This window comes from Rosa rugosa, chromosome 2, assembly GCF_958449725.1.
Source record: "Rosa rugosa chromosome 2, drRosRugo1.1, whole genome shotgun sequence".
NCBI classification, from domain to species: Eukaryota; Viridiplantae; Streptophyta; class Magnoliopsida; order Rosales; family Rosaceae; genus Rosa; species Rosa rugosa.
The window spans coordinates 67,977,744-68,003,426 of NC_084821.1; the positions used below are offsets into that span (position 1 = coordinate 67,977,744).

The window sequence follows — 25,683 nt, forward strand, 5'->3', positions numbered from 1 at the left end:
ATGCCTTCCCGGCACCCCGAGCTTCCCGCTCATGCCTCCCCGGCAACCTTGAGCTTCCGCTCATGCCTTCCCGGCAACCCTTGAGCTTCCCGCTCATGCCTTCCCGGCACCTCGAGCTTCCGCTCATGCCTTCCCGGCAACCCTTGAGCTCCCCGCTCATGCCTTCCCGGCAACCCCGAGTTTCCCGCTCACGAGCTTTCCGCTCATGCCTTCCCGGCAACCCTCGAGCTTTACGCTCATATCTACTCGACACACTACACGTTCATGGAACATTGAATTTTTCTACCATTTGTCGTTTATCGACCGCGACAAATCAAATTCTTTTCGCGTTCCATTAATACGAGCGAAAACGAAACAGACACAACCGTACGCGCGGTCACCGTTCATGCGCCACAAGCGCTTACCTTCGCACCGCTCATGCAACTTACATTTATCATATGCAATCCATACGCTCACACGACCATACGCGTTCTTGAGTTTGTACGCCATAATCGATCGTACTCGGCACCATTCGCATATATGCATCAACATGTATCACGCACCTCATACGTTTATATATGCCAACGCATATCCATGCAACTCACATTTGTTGCCCAATGCAACGAGCATTCTACATATGCCTGTCTTTTTTGTCTTTATTGTGCAGGTTAACGAGTCCCTTCTTGCTTACGGAGTTCGGAGACTTGTAGGGGCTCCGTACCGCCCGGTTACTTATGCTTGGTGACATCTTGTTTATAAACTCCCCAACCAAGAAGCTCCTCTTACTTGGGGACTTCGGGGACTTGTACATACCTCCAACAATATGGAGTATTTTGCTACATCACCAAGCATAAGTAACACCCAATTTGGGACACCCACAAGCCATGGTGAGGCCCAACCGAGACATGCATCGTGTAGCCCTATGTTCAAGCTACGCCACGGTATCCGGAAGTCGCAAATCCGCCGCCGGGAAGCCACATTTCCGGCCGTGCCAAGTTGCCTCCACAATATGCTTTTCTAGACTAGAATAGTGGGTTTCTTGTCCCACATCTAAGAAAATGTAGAGGAGAAGCATTCCTTCACCTATAAAAGGAACTCTCCTCCCACTTAAACACCATTCACTCCATTACAACACACTTTGTAATCATGTTAGGCCGCAAGGCTCGACACACACTAGTATAAGCTTTTAAGTGGACGTAGTCTCCCGCTAAGGCGGGAGGTGAACCACTATACATCTCGTGTCAATCTCTCTCTCTCTCTTTACTTATCGTTAATTAGATCCCCACGGATCCAAGCATTAACAGCATTTAACCTCTGTGTAATAATGTATGAATGAACACGTTGATCAGCACTTACACACTAACCACCGACTCTAATGTTATTATCAAAATGAGATTAACATGTTTTAGAGTTCATACATACTCCATTGAAAGTGATCACTTTCATAAGGAAAATTTTCAAGTAGATAAGCGAGCCTCTCTTAGAAGACAAGAAGCCTCATGATCCCCAAGCAAACGACCCCTTCAAGTGGGGTCATATCATTCTCATAGTCTCTACTCGTTTGTTTTCCAGGATTAGATAAAAACTCAATTTTCTTGAGTACTTTATTTTTTATTATATATTTTACTCTACACACGATCAATGGAAATAATGAACATAACATTTTTTTTTGTTAGAACGGAAACTTGAAAAAAAATACTCTCCAACCCCAATTTATTGAGAAAAAAGAAAGAAAAGTTACAACCAAAGAGAAGAAACAAGGCATTCTTCACGAACCATCAAATAGACCTATACAGATCCATCAAAAATAATACAAAGAACTTAACATATTCGAAACTTTGAAAGACCAAGTTCATCTCAACCAACTGAACAATTCAGACAATGAGCATAACATTGTAATTAAGGGGAAAATGTGTGAAAATTGAGAATCAAAAGCTCTGGCAACAGCAAAAACTGAGTGGACATAAAATCCCATCCAATCGAGAACCAAAGAATGTAACAAGTCGATCCTTTTCTTTCCCCAAGTGCCCCATGGCCCCCGTCCCTTGAGAAAAGGAAGACAATGAGAACTCATCTGTTTGTCTGTGACTCCCACATGCATTGTCCATTTCCTTAATAATGAGACTTAAAATAACATATCCATATAGCTAGCTGGACTGATTGTAGATCGATCTCATTCCAATGACTAGGGAACCTTAAAAAAGAAAAAAGAAAAGAAAAAAAAAACTATGGTCTCGGATCAAACCTAGGCCCATTGTCCATATTTCTTTGGATAGGCCCAACTAAGCCCCATATCTTTTCTTCGGTTTTGCCCTCTGGACCTCAAGGGATGTGCTAAGCTACAAAAGAAGTGACCTATAAGGCTATAACAGAATGGATGCTGGCCGAGCATGACTGATCGCGACCAAATACCAGAAGTTTCGAATGAAGATGATTGAGGACATGCCAATCGGAGGAGTGTGCAGTCATGCCCGGCTGCAATTCTAAGCTCGTTAGGTAGCAAAATTCGTCGAGAATGTAGGGAAGATAAACTTATATCCGCTCACCGGAAATGAAATGTATGTGCCTTAGATGAACATCTACACACTGTTACCATTTTTAGTTATGATAAGCTTATCTTATTCCACAATCGAAATGATTCAGACTCAATCGGTCCCAACATTTTATTGAATATATCATTTTTAGCTGCTTTTCAAGTTGATCATTCTACTTCTATCAACCTTCCTAACTAAAAACATAGCTATCATATTTGAGCATCTTTTCCTTTCATCAATATGAACGAGACAGCATGATTCCTAGCTAATGATGCCTGAGTTGTAGCAGCTTTATCCCATAGCAAATCATGGGACAGAAATCTCAAGATTGAGGATAGTATAAAGAGAATAAAATTTTAGATGACTCACACGATGCGCGTATTTTAAGCATAAAACTCACTCATTTAGTCATGTTATATCATATTTACACATTAAATCTTTTCTACAACACCCAATCAATTATAATTATAAAAAATAAAGGAAAAAAAAAAACATTTGGTATATGATGAAAGGTTCACCTACCCTTCACTATATTAGTACTGGACCAAGAGAGAGACATTGAGTTGGATATTGACTGCTTGATATCTTGAATAGTTGGGTGTGATGATAATCCATAACCAAAATTATGTGAAAACTCAGACCACATGTCCTTGGATTGCAATTTCTGAAGCAAATAAGCATCCATTTCCTCAGTTTCACACTCATCGCAGCCCTCATTGTCATTCTTCCCCTCCAAAACTTTCACCACTTGCCTCATTGATGGTCTTGCATTTGGCTCGGGGTAAGCACACAACAAACCCAAATGTAAAACCCTCTCCACCTCCTCTTCACTTAACCCCAAACCTCTGCCCCTCAACCTCTCATCAAACGCATTTAGCAATTGCCCTTTCACCATGAGTTGCCACACCCATTCCACCAAGGGCGGCTTCCCTTCCTCTATAGGCCTCCTCCCACACATCACTTCTAAAATCAAGATCCCGAACCCGAAAACGTCCGTCTGGGCGGACGCTCGCCCTACGTGAATGATTTCCGGGGCCAAGTACCCCACGGTTCCTACCACCCGAGTAGTGCCGGGCACATCACCATGCCCGTGCATCCTCGCCAACCCGAAATCCCCTAACCTTCCATTCATTTCCCTATCAAGTAACACATTGCTTGCCTTAATGTCCCTATGCAACACTTTAGATTCCCATCCTTCATGTAAGTACAAAACCCCAGAAGCCACATCTCTCAAAACCCTAATCCTGTCTTCAAACCCCAACATCTTACTCTCATCACAATCAAAAATCAACGTATCCAAACTCCCATTTTCCATATAATCATAGACCAACATGAAATTCCCCTTCTCTTTCTTACACCAACCTCTCAATCCCACCAAATTTCTATGCTTCAATCTCCCAATGCTTGAAATCTCAGCCAAGAACTCTCTCATTCCATTATTCTCATGTGAAATTCTCTTCACCGCAACCTCTGCCCCTCCTGCCAAAACACCCTTGTACACCTTCCCATTCCCTCCAATTCCAATCACATTTTCTTCCCGAAACCCCTTCGTCGCCGCCTCAATTTCCGAATAAGTAATCCGGTGAGGCCAGTACTCCAATTCCCAATCCTCCATTTCATCTCTCTCCCTTTTCATCCTCCTTTTTCTCTTAACCAAAAACAGAGTAAACAGAGCAATCACACAAACTACAAACAAACCCCCAACTGTAACTCCAGCAATAAACCCTTTAGACTTAAAAATCGAAGCCTCAGGAAGCACAAAATTAGGCAAGCCAGAAGTGATCAAACTCTCACCCAAAGAAAAATTAGTATTGCTGAAACTCCAAGCCAAAATCATGTGACTTTCGACTAATTGCCCCGTTGAGCCTGTGAAGCCGACAAACATTTCATCCTCCAAAACATCAGAAAGATTATAAACATAACTCAACAACGGAGTCTTCGGCTTCGCCATCCCAGCTTTCACCATAGTCACATTAATCACCGAATCCTTATAATCAATCCAAGCCTGGTAATTCTCACCATTGTTGAGCTTCAACTTCTTGAAAACCTTATCCTCACTCCAATACCCGGCTTCGGATGCATTAACCGACTCCAATGAGTTCACATCAATTCCGACGTGGTTGTTACTAATGTCCTTAAACTCCTCGTTCTTAAACACATCGAACTCGACCCCAAAAACGTGGTTCGTCGGCTGGCCTCTGTTTGTGAAGTTGAGCAACCCTAAATGCTCGCTGGCGCTGGTTCCGTTTATGCCCTCGGCGGGCGTGAAGATGAAGACCATGCCGTGGCCGGGGAGAGTGTTCTTGTCAGGAGCGATGGAGAAGACGAAGGAGGTCGAGAAAGGGTAGATGTATGAAGAGTTCGGAGCTTTGGTTGGGATTTTGGACTTGTAGAGAGCTCGGCCGATGGAGTAGCTGGTGGCGTTTGTGATAGTGAGGATTTGAGATGAGACGGTGGCGTTGCCGAAGAGGAGGAGGTTGGAGGAGGAGTTAAAGCCGTTGAAGATGAAATCGACGGCGAAGAGGGGTCGGAGGGAGAGGAGGAGAAGAAAGATGAGAAGGGTTTTCATGGTGGAGAAGCAGAGGACATGAGAAACAGGGGAAAACATGGGAGTTGAGATTCTACGTGAAGCTGTTGATAAGGTGGGGGATTTTGGGAATTTGTGAAGTCAAAGAGTTTGGGGTCAAACTGATGAATGGAAGTGAGATGCTGAGCTAGTGGCCTTTGATTTGGGGTTAATTACGAAAATGGTATATTGGGTTTCGATTTATTAGGTGGGAACTGGCTGTCTCGCCGAATCTAGGGGCGTCGGTGGCCGGCTAGGTCACAGATCAGAGATTAAATCATCATTATTTTTCAGATATAATGATAAGTTATTCATTTTCTTGGTCCAATTGAAGAAGCCAATGAAGATGTTACCCAATTGCACTTATTTGAAAAATAATTCTCAATCACAACATAAAGAAAAAAATATATATGAATAATAGTTCATTTCCAACAACCACGTATATATGAAATAAATATTCTCTGTTACTCTTCTTATCAATAAGAGTGTGAGAACAGATTGTGTTAGTGTGAACAGATTGTGTTAGTGTGAACAATTGTCTCTTTAAAAATAAATATTGATAGAATAAGAGATAACGTCGTTAAGGACGTCTATTTTTTGGGTTTAATCTCAATCCCAACGTTATTGATGTATGAAGACTGTTATACTTCTTATGAAATTTAAAGCTAAAATGTGTTGTTTAGTATTCAAGATCTATGGAAAATTTAAGTTCTTTGAATGATTTTTTTAATTATGTGAGACTGATTCACATGAAATCAAAGAAACATATACGGTTCTCAAGAATTTGAGATCTATCATCTTCATACCCCAGTAGAAGAGGTTTCTACCAAACAAACTCGAAGGTTTCTACTCTTCTAGATTTTCCCCAACGCAACAAAGTTCATTTGAACTTTGCTTTGTAAGATTGCAATTCAGAATTTATCTTACATTAGTAAAAAAAGATTTAGATCTTATGATATAATGGAAGATTTGTAGATAGAGAAGACCAAGATCAAGTAAACCAAAATATATAAGAAATTTGGGTTTTAAGTGCTTTGGAGTTTAAGGCAGTGAAAAATGAAGACAAAGAAGAAGTGTCTTAGACTTGTAGTGTAAAGGGATAGACTTGAAGACAAAGAAGTGTTATAGAATTAACGACCCAACAAACCATTCAACTCTCGTTTGAGTTATTATTTGTAGATTTTATCAGAATTATGAATGAAATACCTAGCAGAGCGCTAGGGTTGGGGAACGCCGCCCCGCTCGGGGCCAGCGTCGCCTGTACCTTCTCCTTTTGGGAGATTCCTTTAGGCTTCGGCCTACTCTTTCTTGGCCTTGCTAGGTTGACTGGTGGAGGTGAGGTATTGGTTTTTGATGCAGCGGCGACTTCTCGTGAATTCTCGGTCTGTTGGCAGGGATTTCTAGAGGATTTGGGGTGGTCTCAGGGCGAGAGGGTTTGTCGTGCTGGGCTGGGTCTTTCGGTGGTAGCGCTGAGGGATGATTCGGCTGCGGATCGGATTTCTGAGTCGGTGGCGGGGTGGTGTGGTCTTGGAAACTTGGTGAGGCTGCGATTGATGGGTTGGTGGCTGGGTATCCGGAGTCTTCCTCCGGATATGATCTTGGGTGGCGGAGGTCTGGGTGATTTTGATCGTGCAGGTGGCGGCGGTGCTCAGGTACAATCGGAAGTTGATTATCCGGTTTTGTTTGTTAAGGTCGGCGGCGGACGAGGAGGTGACTCCAATGGGTGTATTGCTGTTGGTGCGCATCACTTCTGGGTGTGGAGTTGCTGGTATGGTGGCGGAGAGGCCTTCATCTCCGGCGACGGAATTTGGAGGACAATGAAGGTTTTCCCAAATGTTAGATTTGCAGGGGCCATCTGGGCCGTATTCTCAAGGTCGACACCAGTTTGCAGTTGCGGAATTTGGAGGACAATGAAGGTTTTCCCAAGTGAAGACCTCATTGGATCTCCCGAGATCGGGGACGGATTTGGGATCCCGATTCGCGCAACAGGGATTCAACAAGGACGGTGGCGCTGCAGCTGGCGGCGGTGACGGTGTGGTGATGGGAAAAGCCACTGCTTGGGATGTCCTTAGCATATGGTTGGGTCTGGGCTCTTTTTGGGCTTTGGTTTCAATTTTTGCTAAGGTTCGGGATGCTTTTTTCATTTTTATTTTTTATTTTATTATGGTAGATGAGGAATTTGCGACCTCATCTACTAGCAATATTTAAATTTCCTATGGGTCGCAAAATCTAGATGCTCGGTTGTAATATTTTATTCAAAGAGCTTCTGAGTTTTCTAGGTTTTGTTAGAAATAAGGTGCGTGAACTTCCTTAAAAGGTGGGTGTACCCGGGAGTGTGAGGTTATATTTTCTCTAGAAAAGGTACTTTGTATGTCCTAAGGACTGCTCTTTCTGTCGGCCCCTCAGGGGTGTGTCGTTTCTGGTACTGCTTGCTGAATATTATAAAACTGGCTGACCTACTTCGATTCAAAAAAAAAAAACTCTCGTTTGAGTTGTTGTATGCGTGTTAATATTGGTCCGAACTACCATCTCAAATATGTCACCTGGTGGTCCAGGACCCTACAATAATTCTCCATCAATAAATATGTAATTTCAAAGAAATGCCTTGATGAATATGGAAATTTTTTTTGAACAATTTAGTTAATTTATTCTCAACGAAATGTGTTTTTAAGAGAATCTTCTTCCTTCTTTGCCCAAGTCGTCCCTAACCCCTTGTTTCTTTTGTTTTTAGAGAATAGGTCACAAAGAAACCAAAAGCTTCGCGGTCAATTTCTTTAGTTCTCTTTGGGAATTTTAGGTTTCTCTATTTGGGTTTAATCACAAAAGGTAGGTGTAATATAACTATGCTTTATAGTGTGCTTTGAGTGATGACTTTTTCTAACGGTTTCTTAGAGGCGTACCATTATTGTACTAGTTGTTATTAAAGGCTGACGTATCCAATAAAAAAAAAAGTTTACATTTGCTTAATCATATTGAAGCAGTGGTTGATATTTCTTTATGGTGTCAATGAGATTTTAGTTGAAAATTTATCATAGCGGGTGAAAAGGAAAATGGAAATATATATTTTTACTCAATAATGGCACCTTCGTTAATTTATGGGAAATGGAACCCCATTTCCAGGGCAGATGTTGAAGAGTCAGCGCATCCTTCTTTCATACAAAACCATGAGACAGAGAAAGCAAGGCTGCTGTTGGACTCTCCGTACGAAAAAGCAAATGGTTGGGCAGGTTGGCGGCTGCTGCTGCTGCTCTTAGGACTTGGAAGACGTTTCACAATTCACATCCGTTACTTCGCTGCTAATCAAGTTTGCTCTTGTTCAAGATCTTTCTGCAATTTATGCCACGTACTGTGTGAATCAGTTATTTGACTCTCAAACGTATGGTTCTGGAAATGTCTGATTTTTCAAAACATATTTTTTTTGAATTTTCTGAGTATCGTGTATTTGACAAGAGTTTTGTTCGCCTCCCCAATAAAATTCTTACTTAATTGTTATCGAATCTAAATCCAATAGATTTTTCATGTCTTATAACTACCATTAAGGAGTATCAGAATTCGGGTTATTACTAATTAGATACTCTTATAAGTAAAGAGTGAGAACGGTTATGTTCATTAGCACTATATGAATTATAATACAATCATGTAATGTAATTGTTGTATGAGGGAGTATGAGATGTAATGACTTTATACTCTATATTAAAACTCGACTCTAAAATCACTTATTATTTCGTTTGTCTTTTCGCGAAATGAATAATGACTCAACGATTTTGCCCCATTCTGTCTCGTATTTTACTGAAATGTCTTGCACATTCAGTCGTACTTGACTTTTTAGTTCTTATCAATAATTGAAACCCCTGTGTGCTATTTCTCCATCTTTTTTTTTCCCCTTATCTGTATGCTTAATTTCAAACAGGAAATTTGTTTGGTCAAAATGATCATATAAGACCCTTAGACACAAACAAAGATCAAGTATATTATACTAGATGCTACCAATCTAGACAACAAGGTCTTTGTTAATAATGCTTAGGGTGCGTCTATTGTCACCCTACCATTTTATCAGTTCACTCTACAAACATTTGAATTATTAAAAGACTATATTACCCAAGTGTAAAATGACTTCTAAATACATTAATTTTTTAAAATTCAAATTTGTAAGGAAAAATAAATAAATAACCAATGAATTAAATAGAAATATTACTTAATTTCTCATTTGATAACATTAATCTTCATCTTCTCCACCCAAATTTGCATTTATTACTATTTTTTTTGTCTTTTTGTTACCTCTTCATCATGAATTTGTTATTTAATTCACAAAATCATTAGTATTAAGTATTAACTACATCAAAATCTTTGCAATACCTTTTGTGAACACCGAAAGTAAAAATTTAAAACATGAAAGAAAGATCTCAATATCTTCTTCATCGCTCATAGAGTCATAGTGGTTAACTAACTAATCTTTTGACATAGATTGAAATAGATGAACATTGAAGCAGAAAGAAAAAATTAAAAAAAATGAAGTAAATTAGATTATGATTTTGTTAGGAAACTTTAATATATTATAATTTTGTTATTGGTATAAATTAAATGCGAGATTTTCATTAAAAAAATATCTTTTAATTGGATATGTCATATAAGGATATTCTTGGAAATAGAAATGGGTTACATAAGTAAATTTAATAATTGAAATTAAAATATAGTGTGTAATGAGCAAGTAAGGTGAATAAAGAAAATGGTAGGGTGACAATAGCCGCACCCTAATGCTTATTAAAGGACTCAGTGTGATGAAAACGACCAAGTTACATGAGGAATATTATATAAGAGGACTAGTCACTTTCTATATAGTAACACGAGTAGATGACTTAAACACGATCAACTCTAAGAAATTTCCTAAGAAGAAAGTGATTAGTTAATTAAGACGGTGATTTAGTTGGTGGCATATAACGTAAGTTGACATGTAGAGATCAAGTTTTCAAAAGACATGTAGAGATCAGAGATGATAATGATCAACCAATTAAGATCAAGGCATGGAGATGGCTTCTCTATTTTCCTCCCAGAATCACACTACATTTCAAAATATGCAATTATGCATTGAAAACAATGGAGATGACGTATAACGGGCCAAAAATGTACATTAGGTGCAGGCCCAATTAGACAGGCTAAACCCAGGTATGAGTTGGAGTCCTGCCATATTTGGGGCTCTCCCAATTAGTGCCCTCCATTTTAAGTTGGGCCTATCTGTGGCTGAATGTCTGAAGATCTAGGCCCATAATGACTTGCGGTCCACGATTCTATCACAAATCATTCTTCTCGGGCTCGTACCATGTTTGTCGAGTTTGATTGATTAAAATCTATAGATTAGTTCAATCACGTCTATTTGCCGGCTCCGTTTGGGTCATTTTACGCCTCTTTAGCTAATTCGTGACTCTAATCTGCAATATCGAGAAGTTTGCTGTGTAGGTACATCTAACTATAGACAACAAAATAATAGTCGCTTATTTTAGGGAAAGTATGTGGGTTCCAACTCACTTAAATCTTTATCTTTTCTTTATCATTTTGTTATTTGGTATCACAGTAAGAACTAATAATTTTTCATGTCTCGACCTAGCAGAGCTCTGCTAGGGTTGGGAGAGCGCCGCCCTCTGGTTTGGCCTCTCTGCACCTCTCTCCGTCCTGTATGGAGTGCATCTATGGCGTCTTCTCTGGGGACTCCTAAATCAAGACAGGCTTTCACCTTGTCATCTCTGTCGCAGTTTTCGTCTGTGCCATTATTTCTGGTAGGTCTGACGGCCTGTGTTCTACCGGATCTTCTACATTCTGATGGTGGTGGCTCGATTAGGCCAAGGAGGGCGAGGCTCAAAGATCAAGGTTCGCTGCTGGAGGGTGAGGCAGTTTCGATTCGATCATGGCGGCCGGGATCGGACTGTGCGATCAGGGGTCAATCTAGTTTTGGGTCTTCTCTCTGGCAGCACCTCCATCGAGGACGTTTTCTGGTTTCTCGACGTCCTGTGGTTGTCTGGCAGCAATTGGTTCATCTGTTTGGGTGGTCTGACTTCCACGGCGTCGGAGCCGGTTTTGTTGGACGGACTGGTTCACAGTCTCGTTGCCCACAGGTTGACGGCATGGTGGATGACGGCGTCCTTTCTTTACGTGGGTCATCTGGTGGTACGGAGCTCAGGAGATTTCTGGTGCCATGGTGCAGGGAGACCAGCGGCGTGGTGGCAGGATCTCCAGCAGTTTGGTGCGGTGGCAGGATCAGGCGTTGCCGGATGTCGGGCTGAAGCCAGCTTGGGTGCCCAGATCAGATCCTTGGGTGCCCAGATCAGATTATGTTGGGCCTTGGCCTTTGTCAAGTTTGACCCGTCAGACTTGATCTTGGATTTAGGCCGGTTTTGGATCCGCATTTGGGACCCAGGTCGTATTCTATTTCGGATCTTGGATCCGAAACAGCTGCTCATATTATTCTGGTATTGGTTCTGGTTCTTAAGAGTTCGTCTGCCTAAATCCGAGGTTCTGACACCCTTGGTCGCTTTCGATCTCTTGGTGAGCGAATCGCCTCTCCTAGGTGGTCATATCATCGGTTACAGTTACGGTTACCCTCCTACTTACACTGCTTCAGTGACATATGCAGTGCAGCAATGCCTTACGGCATCAAGTCACATGGTTACCTGGTTCCCTTTTATTCTTGATGCGATTGTGCATCTAATTATGCTTTATTGTTTTTTCTTCATTACAGATGCGTTTGTGCATCTCGTTATGTTTTATTGCTTTCTTTTGATGTTTCCTGCATCACTCCATGTAATCCTCAATTTTCACTTAATATAGTTTGTCGTCTTCCTTTCAAAAAAAAAAAAAAAAAAAAAAGAACTAATAATTTTCAAAATAGTCCGTAAGAAACTATTCATCTGCAAAATCAAATCAATTACATTAGATATCGTTTACTCACCTAACTGTGTCAAAACACAGGTTTACTAGCGAATCGCTTAAAAGCTTGATAAAATTAAGTATTGTTCTTGATGGTGGCAAGGTCGTGGTGTAGCTCGGACGGTGACCTGGCCGGTGTGAGAAAACTTGGACAGTTATGGCCGGCACATGGTGTTTAGGAAATATTAACAATTGAGGCAATGACTTGGCGTAAAGGGATTGAAATAGAAACAATTTGGACATCATTATTAATTAATTGGGGTCCTCTTAATTTGTAATTTAAGTCTAAAACCAGAAATTGATACAATGAATTTGACGAATGTTTGGCCCATTCCCATTATTCAATTTGCAACTTGGAGGCCATCTTTCCAAATCTAAGAAAGAGACTAAGAGTTTCAAAAAAAAAAAAAAAAAGAGACTAAGAGAGGCACACTGGTTTGGGATCTGCATCAAATTAAAAGGTGCTGCCTTTTAGTACACGATTAGTGTGCTCTAATTGTAATGACAGAAGAAAAGGCCCTAGTTTTAATCATGCATCATTTATAGGAAGTTAACTCCTTCATTGATGTTCAATTGAAAATGACATTAAATTACGTATTGATGATATTGCGATGAAACCCTATATAGTAATAGACAATAACATTACTAAAATAATAAGAGATGAATAAGTCATAAATTCAAACATCTTAAATTTAAATTATAAGACAAATGAAACACTTCATTCTATGTGATGTATATGCCTGATTTATATGTTATAAGTATTTAGATTCCAGCCTAAAATTTGTAAATCATTCAAGATCATATGAAGAGTGAATTATAAAGTTTTTGTTAAAATATTGAAGAAAAATTAGATATCTTGAATTTGAGAATATTCTATTGTACAAACCATAATAGCATTGTTAGCACTTTTGATATTTCATCATGTAGCATGCACAATTATAGGGAAGTAACCGTTTTTCCGGTGGAAAGATTGGTACATTGTACTTTTATTAAATTGTACCAAATGACAATTATACAAATCAATAATGGACCGTCTATTGCAAAAGTAATTTGAGATTTCACGTCGAAGCAAGACAAAGGTTCAATATTTCTTAACATGACAATACGGCACATGATCATTTACCCAGTAATTGATCGTAAAGCGTCAAATCGTGAAGAACATCAAGTAAAAGGACTTTAAAATCCCACTTCACCCCAACATTGATTTGAAAAATAGAAAGAATAAATTGGAGACAAGCTCATAAATAAATGGGGACCAACGTCTTTTTTTTTCTGTACTTTTATTTAAAGGAGAGGAAAGTGTTTACGACCATATTACTCCAAAAACCAAGACAAACAACATTATCGTCGTATTTTTATTTTAATACGGAATAAAACATTTGAGCAGTACGAAACACTCTTAAAATGATGTATTATATATAAAATTAGTGTGTTCAATTCCTATATGAATCGTCGGTCAGAAAGTCAGAAACCATGCAAAACAAAAACAAATTAGAAATTTCAATATTCAATATAAAAAAATCTGTAGAATGTTGTGTTTCGTTTGAAGTCAATTAGACAAGAACACAAAGATAAAGCTAATGTTAAAAGTTTTTTTTTTTTTTTTGGACTTTGTCAGGGGAACTCAAGGGCTTCTTAGGCCCAAGATAAAACCATTCGGCGCATGACTATGCATTGCAGCACAGTGCCTGACCACTTTGACAGCTTCAGGGTTCGAACCTAGGCAAGAACTACTAGGCCACTTATAGTGGTTAATGTTAGAAGTTAGAACACAGAAAATTAAATTCCTGGATTCCCAATCATTAAAAAATTTATTACATGAATCAAACCTTGGATATTTCACACCAAGAAACAAAATCGATACTTTCTGAAATCCCCTAAAATTGCCAAACGTCCCTCTTTGGAGCTCAAGGTAGCACCAAACGTCTGTGCACTCCAGGTACGACATCACCGTCGTCTTGGTTGTTAACATCACCCACATGGCGCAGGTTATCCAATCATAAATTCCCATATGCTTATTTTCTAATTTTATTTTATAATATAGTTTATTCTATTTTCCTAATTTGGACTTATAAATAATCCAAATATTTTTTCATAATTCATACTCCCTCAAAATTAGCAAACATAGAAGAAAAGCTTTTGTTGTAAATTGTGATCCCAGATTTCATTCATAAAGCAAAAAACCTAGATTTCATAAATTTTATGTCATAAACCCTACAACCCCCAATCATCAATCTCAGATTTCCCACCCTGTTTTTAGAGTTCAAATTCCCATCTCTGTTCATATTCAATTTCTCATTCACTGATTGAAAAAAAAAAAAAAAGGCACGAACTTTTGCTCTGATCACTTGTTTCCCACAAGCAAAATTGCTTCTTTTTCAGTGCCCAAGTTTGGATTTTGAGGTTTTGGAAGATTGAGTTAGAACTGTGGTAGTGGGTGGTTTTAAGAAAAAGTGCATTTTGGGAGCTTGTGATTCAGTGAAATTTGGAAGTGAAATCTAAGTCTGGGGGTGATTTGGTGAAGTGGGTTTTGTAAATTGTGGGATTTTGGCTAGTGGGTGATTGGAAAGATTGAAAATTTAGATTGAGATTGTGAATGAGAGGATTGAGAGGGAGATGAGAGGTGTAGATGAAGGTTTGGAAGAACAATGACTACAGGGTCATTGGGAATTCGTTCAGGGAGTTATGGGTCTCTGGATAAACAGGCACAGAACAACAGCATCAGCATCATCAACAACGGAGTGTTGCCTATTCAATCTGCACGAAAGCCTTCGAAAATGCTCAAGGAGAAGGAGAGGCTGTTCCATTCGATCTGCAAGTTTGCTGGCCGGAAAAAGGTGGGAATGTTGCTGCTGTGTGTAATCTCTGCTGCGGTTTTCGGATGGGTTTTGTATGTTGGAAAAGGTTTGATCCCTTTTGCTTCTCTGCATGTTGGGTTTTTGAAGTTGATTTGGTTATGTTTTAGTTGTCTATTTTTGATGTAGATATTGGTTTGTTTGAGTTTAAGTTCATCCTCAGCTGGTTTAGATATGATTGGTGTTAGGGAATTGATTGAGGTTCAGTTTGAAACTGGGGAAGAGAATTAAGTCTAATGTGAGTTTTCGATTATAGCACATTGATTTAGTGCTTCGGCAATGCCTATGTGAAGGTCATGGGGTGTTTGTTGTGGACATTTCTGATTGGCAATGTTTTGTAGAATAGGCCGAGAGGATCAGTAGCTTTACCACTTTGATCAGGAGGTTCTCATGGTTATTGACACTTTCAAATTAGTTTTGTTCTGTTTTGATATCGGCTTCTTTGATTCTTCTTTCATCTCATAGTGGTAAAAGTTCGTTTCTCAGACAAAGATGTGACTTAATATACATGGGCTTTCATTCAAGTTCACAGTATTTAACTCTATACCTGCCTCTTACATTCTTGGAATGCTTGCCTGCAAAAACATTTTCATGTGATTTTTCCATGTTTTGGAGTTCTACATTATCTCTTTGATTTGTGTGAGGAAGTAATATAAACATCATGTTGGCTCATATATAGGTGAAGACTCACAAGAAGGCATCGCTCGCCAAAACATTAGTCTTAACAACAGCGTCATTTTAAGGAATCCTGAATCCTTGGTGAAAAACGACGAGCAAAGTTACAACATATCACCGCTAGCCTTGCCCCCTCCTCCTCCTGCTTTTTTCTTGGGTTATACTCTTCCTCCTGGGCATCCATGTAATATATTCACGTTGCCTCCCCCACCAGCAGATAAGAAGAGATCTGGACCACGGCGTGAGTTTCTACGTTTTATCTTGGTTGTAATTACTTTCGTACAAAATTGAAGCACAAAGATAGACTAACAACTGGCACCATGTCAATGATGTTCCTAATTTTCTTTCTTTTGTTTTGTTTTTTTTTTTTTTTTTTTGCTCAGCTTGTCCGGTATGTTATCTTCCTGTTGAAGAAGCCATAGCCTTAATGCCAAAGGTCCCTTCATATTCTCCTGTTCTTAAGAATTTGACATACATTTATGAAGAAAATTTATCAAGAGAAACAGAATTTGGAGGCTCAGATTTTGGCGGATATCCTACTTTGAAGCAAAGGAGTGATTCATATGATATAAGAGAGTCAATGAGTGTGCATTGTGGGTAGGTTTTCTTTGCTTTTTTTTATTTTTTATTACCTTTGTCAAATTTTTCTTAGTATGTTTGTAAGCACTGTAGAATTTATATATTTTATCTTTTCAAATGTATCCGAGTTTCTTCCCTGATATAGTATAGTAATTATAAGACTATGTACACTGGCCATTCAGTCATTTATGTCTAATATACATTTTTGGTTTGATGAATTTGAGCATCAATCAGGTTTGTCAAAGGAAGTAAACCTGGGCGTAATACAGGGTATGATATGGATGAGGATGACCTACATGATATGGAGCAGTGTCATGGTGTGGTGGTTGCATCAGCTATATTTGGTAAATGCTCTTATTTATGTGAAGTCAAACATTTTTTTGATGAATCTGGTGGGTTCCTGATCATTTGTATCCTTTTCATCAGCAAATTTTGATGAGATAAACCAGCCAAGGAACATTAGCGATTATTCCAGGGAGACTGTTTGCTTCTACATGTTTATAGACGAGGAGACGGAAGCTTATCTGAAGAACAGTAGTAAACTGGACAGCAGAAAGAAAATTGGTGTATGGAGAACTGTTGTTATTCATAACCCACCTTATAAGGATGGACGGCGCACTGGGAAGGTAAGATTTATAGTTCTCTTCCTGCAACTTTTGTTGACTCTAGTTCAGACTTCAGAGTTCAGACTATGTCTTGAAAATTATATAGTTGCCTGACAACTGCAGCTTTGAATATCCCTACACTGCCCTTGTTATCATTTTCTACAAGCATTTTATCGTAAGTGAATGTTCTGATGCTTTGCAAACATGTAAAATATCACTTAAGCTTCTCTGTAGGGAACAAATGAGTCAATGCGAAGGATGGTGTTACCTTATATTTAAATGTCATTAGAATTAATGGGGTTATCTATCAAGAATGCTGCGTTAATATGCATTCATAGTATTTGGATGTACCTTATTGATGCTGATTACATCTTTTGCAGATTCCTAAGCTCCTAGTGCACAGAATGTTTCCCAATGCCCGCTTTTCCTTATGGATCGATGGGAAACTGGAGCTTGTCGTGGATCCATACCAAATTCTTGAAAGGTATATCTGATTAAAGATTCAAATGAATATCCAGCCTTATAGCTTTTGTTTGAGGTCTTTTTAGGAGACTGCTTAGAATTTTAGTCCTCAGATTTCTTTTCTGCAGAATAGTTCTTTCTTAATTTTTCTTTTTATTTTCAAATTACCACAAGTTTGAAATACCATCAGTTTGCGGTTAAACACAGGGGCCAAGTCTGATTCCCAGAAACATCCAAATGCTGAGATGGAAAATACCAACCATGATGAAAATGTTGTTAGATATTTGCACCTGCAATTTGATTTAGTATCTCTTGTTTAATTTCCCCGTTGACCCTTTCTGCCTCAAATTTGTGGCTTACAACCGCAAATGACTGTAGCAACAGAAAAACTATCATATGCTTCCCTTAACTAGTTAACTCCCCAAATCAATGTAGAGCGAGTTCTCTGTAAACTAAAATTGTTTCTCGCTGTTCTAGGTGGCCTTTTTGTCTTTTTCCCTTTTGTTTTTCTCCAAATAGTATGCTTTCCAGTGTGGATGAAACCCATGAATCATGATAATTGAGTAATTGTTAAATGCTTTGACTCTTAAACCTATACTGGGATTCTGTCCTTTATGCAATCAACTTCAATCATGTAATGTTCTCGTATTTTAATATTAAACATCATACTGAAAGCGTATGTTGAGGGGGTCTTGGCTCTTGTATGATGGCCTCAGTCAACCTTGTTTTTACTAGCATTCATTTTTATGTATCCTTAATTTTTTTTTTTCCAGGTTTTTGTGGAGGAAGAATGCAACTTTTGCAATTTCTAGACATTATAAGCGCTTTGATGTGTTTACGGAAGCTGAGGCAAATAAAGTTGCTGGAAAATATGACAATGCCTCTATTGACTTTCAGGTTGAATTTTACAAAAAGGAAGGTTTGACCCCATATTCTGAGGCAAAACTTCCCATTACAAGTGGTAAGGTGGAACTTCTTTCTGTTGTAATAAATTGTTCATGTTTTGCTTCGCTAAGTTTCCTTTGTTATGGCCTTGCTGCAGATGTTCCTGAAGGATGTGTAATAATAAGGGAGCATGTCCCTATCAGCAACCTCTTCACTTGTCTTTGGTTCAATGAAGTTGATCGTTTTACTTCCAGGGACCAAATTAGTTTTTCAACTGTCAGAGATCACATTACAGCAAAGACAAACTGGACTATCAATATGTTCCTTGACTGTGAAAGGCGCAATTTTGTAGTTCAGGTAATTTATGCTTATGGTTTGGAAGTTTGGTTTTTTAGATATATGGTAGCTTTAGAGAACTCAGAAGAAACGTCTGGTTTATTTAGTTTCTCACTATGCTTACTTGAATACTACCTATTTAAATTGCAAATTGTTCCTGCTTTATTTGGTGGAATCAAATTTTTGCTCCATTCCCCCCATCTTCTTGGTTCTCTGTACATCTTCCGGTTTCAAAATTCTGGCCAAAATCTATAACCTTTAAGGCTTTTGAGGACTCCATTGCTTTGATTCTCTCTCTTTGTCATGTTCCTAACTGTGTAATATTCTTTCACCGTCCACAGAAATACCATAAAGATGTATTAGAGCACATGGCTCCTCATATTCCTGTTGCTGCTCTTCCACCACCACCACCACCGCCATCACTGCCACCACCAGCTTTAAGCAATGAACCACCAGTCAAACCAGTTGAAACGGTGCCTGAAAGGCCAGTAAGGAAGATCCAACCAGGGCGCCGGAGAGAAAGGAGGCCTGGTTCCAGACGTCACCGCAAAGTTATTACCGGAAATAGAGACACTGATACAAATTGAAAAGTTTTGCTTGATCAAATTATAATTATTCTTTAACCTTCCCCATTCAAAAAACCATACACGGCGGGGCTGGGAGATTTGTGCAAAAGATGAGTGTTTTAGTTCTGCCTCGACATGGTAACGCTCGCCTGTCTCATTCTTTCTACGTTTTGGGAATTGCCGATTTCACTCAATTTTTTTGTTGTATATATAAAGTATAATTTCAAATAATCATTACATGGGTTGCTATCAAACCCTCATATCTGCTGCTCCATTTGTTATTCCAATATCACAGTCGCATTGTATCAGGTCTCAATCATATAAAAAGCTATGTATTCATCTCATGTTTCTTCCATTCAAAATCAAAATCAATAAAGTTCACAGAATTTACTGAATGTCTCCATTTCCCTCCTGTTTCTTTTGGTTATGAGTTCTAATTGTTGATGGGCCAAAGTGTTAGTGGATTAAATGCAATTGCAATCCCAATTCAGACATGCGTGTCCAGACTCTATCATGTCTATATCATGATCTGATTCGTTTGTCTTTTAAATCTTTAAAGATCATCTAAATAAGAGATTGTTAATTCATCCAACTTTATCAAATAATCTAACGACTTCGATTAAGGTAACATTCTCAAGAGTCAATACCAACAACTTTATTTATCTGATGCAATTACATGAATAAACAATTTCTATTTACATTGATTTTTCACAGAAACACTCTCAAGTAACCACCTGATGTGATATGGTCGATCGAGCGGCCTAGTATGAAACTCCCTGTCTAGCTTTCGACTTCCAACTCTCACCAGTTTGTGACCAACAGGTTTGAGGGGCCTTCGAGTTTGTGCCACTGCGGAGACGAATTAGTCTGATTTTGTTAGGACACCCTTGTGGACATTCGGTTCAAATACTAACTGAATTAGGTCTGTTATTAATTCGCTAACATAAACGAAGTGATTTGCCACCTCATTCACAATAAGAAAGAAGTTTTGTGTCTTACATGGGAATCAATTCCTCCCTTCTTTGGTAAAAGATACGGACTGTCATGTACTCTAGATAGTATATAGAGTAAAAGCATCAGATCTTTACCCCACCGAATTGAAATGTGCATCTCAATCAGAATCTGTCGGCAGTATCCAGATCCCGCCACGTGTCCAGTCAATACTTGTCCCCCACCCCCCACATCTGGGCCCCACCGAATCCTTATCCTGAATCTCACCGTATCTGAAAAAAAAGCACAAACTTCACTCTTTAGGGCTCTGCTCTCGAAAAACCATGCCCACCTGAACCACCCAATCCTCCGCCGTCCGATCAATGTCATCGCCGCCGCCGTCGTCGGCGTTCTCCGTGATCTGCCTGCTCCACGCGGCGATCGCCATCGCTTGCGGCGCGTCCATGATGTTCTACATGTCGGATCTGTACACCTTGGGGCACGGAGTCGAGACGGCGCAGAAGCTTCTCGGGTCGACGCCGCACGACCAGCTCCTGATCCGGACCTCCGACTCGTTCTCCGGGTTGCTCCTCTTCGCGATCGGGTTCCTGCTCCTCATGGTCTCCTTCGTCAGAGATCGCGAGTTCCAGAGCTTCTTCGCCAAGGGCTGCACGCTCCTCCATGTCTTCATGGGCCTCTGGCGCTGCTACTTCGAGCGCAGGGTCGAGGATCTCGCCTGGGATTGGCTCCGGCAGACCGTCGGCGACGTCGTTTTGGCCCTCTCTTGGGTCTTCTTCCTTGTGTACTCGTGGAGAGAAAAGTACGATTAAGCCCCTCCCTCTCACTATTTTTACAGCTTGTTAAAAACTTGTATCAAGGGTAAAAATGTCAAAAAATTCACCGAGTTTGTGTTGGTGTTTCCTGTAAATTTCGATGTTTCTTGTTGGATTTTTACATACAGGATAGTGGAATTGGTAATCTCTGCTGTAAATATTCACTCTTTTTTGGATAATAAAACTCATATTTTGATGGTAATTCTTGTTTACATTAAAGGTTAATGAAATAGTAACTTGGTGAACTTGAACAATGTGGTGATGATATGTAAGAGCATGATAGCTTTATGGTTTTGTTGATATTGTGCTATTGGGGATTGAACAATGATAGTGTAATCAACTGCTGCAATTTTGGTGTTTCGTAGTGCGCCACTGCACTTATGCGTAATCTGTTACAATAATTTGACAATGTATATTCCTGCTCTGCTCCTAGCAATCTTGTTTTTGCTTCACTGCTTCCATTATTTTACTTTCAGTTTTTGCGTAGAGACGTATTAAGTTGTGCTCTATTTTGGTTAGTGTTCTGTTCCTTTCTGTTGATTATGTATTTGTTGACTGTTAATATATGAATTAGGCATCACATGTGCATGGTTGGGAATATAATAGGCTTTAAATCATTAACCAATTTGCCCAGTTGCCAAGCTATAGAGTTTATGAGGACACAATTAAGTTTGATTTTGCTAAGGTTTATTTGATATTAGCAGGATGAATTATTGCTGCTTGATGAGTGTTTCTCTTATAGGGACTGAGGTCAACTCAGTCTCAAGTTAGGCATAGTATCATCATCAATTACGAGTTTACAATCTTTTCACAGGTGCTTTCTTTTTCTAGACCCAATTTGTGTCAAACCTCAAACTGATATACTATTAGGAATTCCTCTTGCTGTAACCCCGGGTTCTGAGCTTCACACGAGCAGCTCATATGGTGAAACCCCAGCCCCACATCTGTTACGTAGTCTTGAATCGGCATTTCGTTGTTCAATCTCCTTTTCAATCATCTTCATATCCATTGAAAATCTGTAGAATGCCTCAATGATAACTGGGTCAGCTGACCAAGTGGACAAGTCTTTTCTTTCCCCAATATACTCCTCATCCGGGGAGTGCGCTGAGATGATATCTAGCACAGCCATATATTTTATTGTTTCGAGTAAATCTGGCAATGACGATAGAAAATATTTCTCTGGATCCTTAATGAAAGTAGCATACTCTAGTTCATGCTCTTGTGGCAGTAGTCTCCGCATGTGTGGTGGGCGGGTTGGGACATATCCACCATATGGATACTGCCTATAGTTCAATGCAGCATGGTATGCTGATGCGAGCCAAATGATGGTGGTGCTGATGCGAGCCAAATGATGGTGGTGAGAATGGAGGCAAGATCATCTGGAGTACAGAGTTGTGGCCACCAGCTAGCATGGCGAAGATCGGCATGGCCTAAATTGATCCATTCCTTGTACCAGGCTTGCAGTTCTGTATCAGAATCAACCGCAGTTGCATCAGGATAGTAATAACGGACATAGGTTTGAACCAATCTCTCAATTGCTGACCATATGAGGAGTCCATCTGCTGCGTAAGGATAATCTTCAATCAGTAGTCTTAGTCCATGGACCTGACTGGGGTCTGGTATTGCTATTCCTCTATGTAGAAATGAAAATAAAGTAAATTCTGGGAAATAATGTTCACATATGATGACAATATAAATTGAGTGAAAGTCTTTTGAAATTAGTTATGTACCTTCTGATGAGATCTGCAGGAAGGCCCTCAAGGTCAAAACGCCACCAGTCTCGATAGGCAGCACAACTAATCTCCATGCTATGTTTGCCAGCAGTTAAAGTAGACTCGATTATTCCTTCAGAATTGATCAGAAACTGACGGGCCAATGCATGTATCTTCATTGTGTGTCGCATGTGAGGTTTGAGAAGCCTGTAGATGGGATGCATCGCACTCAGCTGCCGGTGGGTTGCTATGATAAATGTTTCCATACACGCATGGCTGCGTAACCTGTTATAAGGAATTGAAACTTGAGCCTCGATGAACCTTATTCATGGCATTTTATAAAGATTCTTTCATGTTGAATGTTATGAGCATTATGGAAACTGCTGGTGTGGATTACCAGTGATGAATGAGTTGATGAACGCAGGAATCATTGGAGCATACATGGGCTTTGCCAAGTTCCCAAAAGCCAATTTGTTGTAGCATCAACTGGAGGAGTGAGAACCTGCTTGGATGGTGTATCTGAATTGGTTTGATGGAGACTGAGCTCAATAGCAATGGGCTTCAATGTTCCCAATGAGGTGAGGAAGAAAATTGTACGTGTTGTATAAGCTTTTCGGTCATCCATAGCATTTATTTGGTTGATAAACGGAAGGAAAATGTCATGATAGTCTAGTATGAACAGCTTGTTTTCTTCCAATGCCTGAAAAGCTACCACAACCATATATTTAATATTTACTCTGATAGATCAACACAATCTATCAGTTTTGTAGATGATATTTAGATTATCTACCTGTTGCACAGACATGCCATTTAGATGGCCTTGTATATGTTCTTCCTTGAGTGCCGATTCTTGTGGGCCATAAGTGGAGGCATTCAGTTTGCTTACAGGTGGGAAAGTTGTCAGCCTCTCTATGCTTAGAGGATTTATGCCTGCAATTGCTTGACGTCCAAATTCGTCGTCTGGCAAACCACAAGCTGTAAACCCTGAAAATGGAGTGAGATATGAAGTACACCTAACTGTTTGTTGAATCTTTTGAAACACACCAGTACCCAGGCTTATTTAGATAAGACGGTCCTTACTCGAGTTTAATTTTGTTGGGTCAAATTTTAGGTATTCCTGGACTTTGTTCAAAATATTTGGCAAGGGAAGATTCCTCATATTCTTTGTTATTGAAGGCATGCCGTCTCTATACAGACCAGTTATGTCTGAATATGCCTTGAATTCATCACTATCCCTGGCAACTTTTGTTAGTGCAGGAATAATGTGCCTCATAATTGCCTTTAACCTTCCAAGATCAACAGCTTCTCTCTTGGACTCCTCAAACTCTTCATCTCTAGGCACATAAAGTGTCGGGAATTCATTTACTGGTGACTCCAGTTTCTCATCTGTTGAATTAAGAACATGGATGTCAAATGCCAGCTAGAAATCAATTGAATTTATTCTGATAGCGTACCTGATATATCAAGTTACTACTGTTACAGTATCACTATATGTCGAACAAATGAATCACCTGTCTTGGTTGGAGGACCTCCAGTTCGACAGCGTCTAGGGTATGGGTGATTGCTGCCTCCAAGAATGGGTCTAATGTATTCAATTCCCTTGTCTGGATTTCCAATGTCGCTGTGAGTATTGTAGTCGTATATTCTATCAGATGGCTTTCGAAGTCCTGTCCCATCACCCCTTAGTTGAATTAGCTCCATTTCTCTTAGCTCTTTAATCCCTGCTGGTGTCTCACTAGGTAAGTATGCCTGCAAAGTTGAAATTTATTGATTGTTACAATATGTTCATTCATATATGCAATTTACATGCATGACTTACACTATTGTGCAAGAAATTTAACTTCATTATCATCACCTTGGTAGGAAAGAAGATTCTTTTTGCAGGGTTAGCATGCCCAGCTGATTGAACCCAGGAGTTGCAGGCAAAATGAACAACACCTTCAATGTTGATACTATCTAAATAAAACTCGCTGTTGTATCTGTTGCTGACTGTGATGGCTCCTGGCGTCCCAAAGTTTGAATCCACCCCAGATTTAACTTGGTAAGTAATGCACTTCCCAGCACCCATTTTCAAATTCTCTGTCCAATGTAATATTGCTTCCTCACTCGGCTTTGGCTTCATTTCCTCTGCATTTGTTTAAACATGTCATGATCAAGGGAGATGTCAAAGATTAATAATCAGTGATATCAATATATAAACCGGAGATTATATATATAGCAAATTAAGCAGCTTACTTGTGTGGATTTGTGTACTAACAAGCTGTAGGCCATTAGGTGAAGCATAATTGCCAAGCAGCCTAAGCATCATGTCTTTCATAGTATTTAACTTATTTTCACGTTTCCTTTTGACAGTGACTAGAGCAATGAGTTCCAAAGGCAGTGCAGGCTGCTGCTTCGCATTCTCTGAAGCTGCATCAACTGCTACATCACCGGATCCTGCTGCAAGTTCCAAAGGCATTGCAGGCTGCTGCTTCTCGTTCTCTGCAGCAACTCCAACAGTAACAGCGGTGTATGCTGGTATATGATCCACACGAGCACGAGCGGCCGCCACTTTCTTTCTCTCACTTTGGTGCCATCTCTTCTTCGTCGAACAAATGAATTAATGGCAAAACTAGAACGGAGCATGTGATGATTATACCTCCTAATATTTAATGGAAATTTTGAAATGCGATTGGAATGAAGTGCTTCTACTGCAAATGCGTCCAAAATGTTTCTCGCCATTGTTGTTTTACAATATAACTAGGGAAATATCAAATGCATATATAATAGCATATTACCGTGATGGCAAATATCTCGATCAATGTCTGATGGCAAATATCTTCTCTGTTTGTTTATTACTTGAAAGCTTGACCTTAGATCATTGCACCATGATGGGTGAATCACACATTCACACCTAAATATTGTTGCTGGTGATCGTCTCACTTATCTGAAAGTGTTACATGCATTCTGAGGAGAGAACCAAAATGGAGATTTCGGTACTAAATCTTGCCTCGTTGGAATACATTCGATTTTGCGATTGCAGGTTTTTTTTTTCCATACAAACTCCACGGTTAGCAAGACGACCAAAGTGGTGTATTCGGCTGCTAAATTACTTCATCGTTTATCTCGAAAATTGGTAATTTGTTACAACCGATTAATAATGTACCTTGTTGATCTGTGCTCATTATCGATCTCATTTTTGCTTCTTTGCTTCCTTTATTTTACTTTCTATTTTTACAACATAGAAACGTATATGTTGAGTGTTAGTT

The 25,683-nt window shown here is 39.6% G+C and overlaps 3 protein-coding genes and 1 pseudogene across 3 annotated transcripts; 2 read left to right on the plus strand and 2 right to left on the minus strand.

The window, feature by feature from the left end:
- Positions 1-2,894: 2,894 nt before the first annotated feature.
- LOC133729601 (L-type lectin-domain containing receptor kinase VII.1) lies at positions 2,895-5,294 on the minus strand. The gene has a single exon (XM_062157163.1). The coding sequence runs from the start codon at positions 5,119-5,121 to the stop codon at positions 3,028-3,030; it is 2,094 nt and encodes a 697-aa protein (XP_062013147.1). The 5' UTR covers positions 5,122-5,294; the 3' UTR covers positions 2,895-3,027.
- An 8,797-nt stretch (positions 5,295-14,091) lies between these two features.
- On the plus strand, positions 14,092-19,361 carry LOC133729602 (probable hexosyltransferase MUCI70). Its single transcript, XM_062157164.1, has 9 exons — positions 14,092-14,901; positions 15,532-15,768; positions 15,911-16,124; positions 16,341-16,450; positions 16,533-16,732; positions 17,092-17,195; positions 17,947-18,134; positions 18,216-18,415; positions 18,736-19,361. The coding sequence occupies exons 1-9, from the start codon at positions 14,646-14,648 to the stop codon at positions 18,979-18,981; spliced, it is 1,755 nt and encodes a 584-aa protein (XP_062013148.1). The 5' UTR covers positions 14,092-14,645; the 3' UTR covers positions 18,982-19,361.
- Positions 19,362-20,180: 819 nt separating this feature from the next.
- On the plus strand, positions 20,181-20,925 carry LOC133729607 (uncharacterized). The gene has a single exon (XM_062157167.1). It carries the CDS (start codon positions 20,274-20,276, stop codon positions 20,718-20,720), a length of 447 nt encoding a protein of 148 aa, XP_062013151.1. The 5' UTR covers positions 20,181-20,273; the 3' UTR covers positions 20,721-20,925.
- A 278-nt stretch (positions 20,926-21,203) lies between these two features.
- LOC133729609 (linoleate 13S-lipoxygenase 3-1, chloroplastic-like) lies at positions 21,204-25,188 on the minus strand (annotated as a pseudogene).
- Positions 25,189-25,683: the final 495 nt, after the last annotated feature.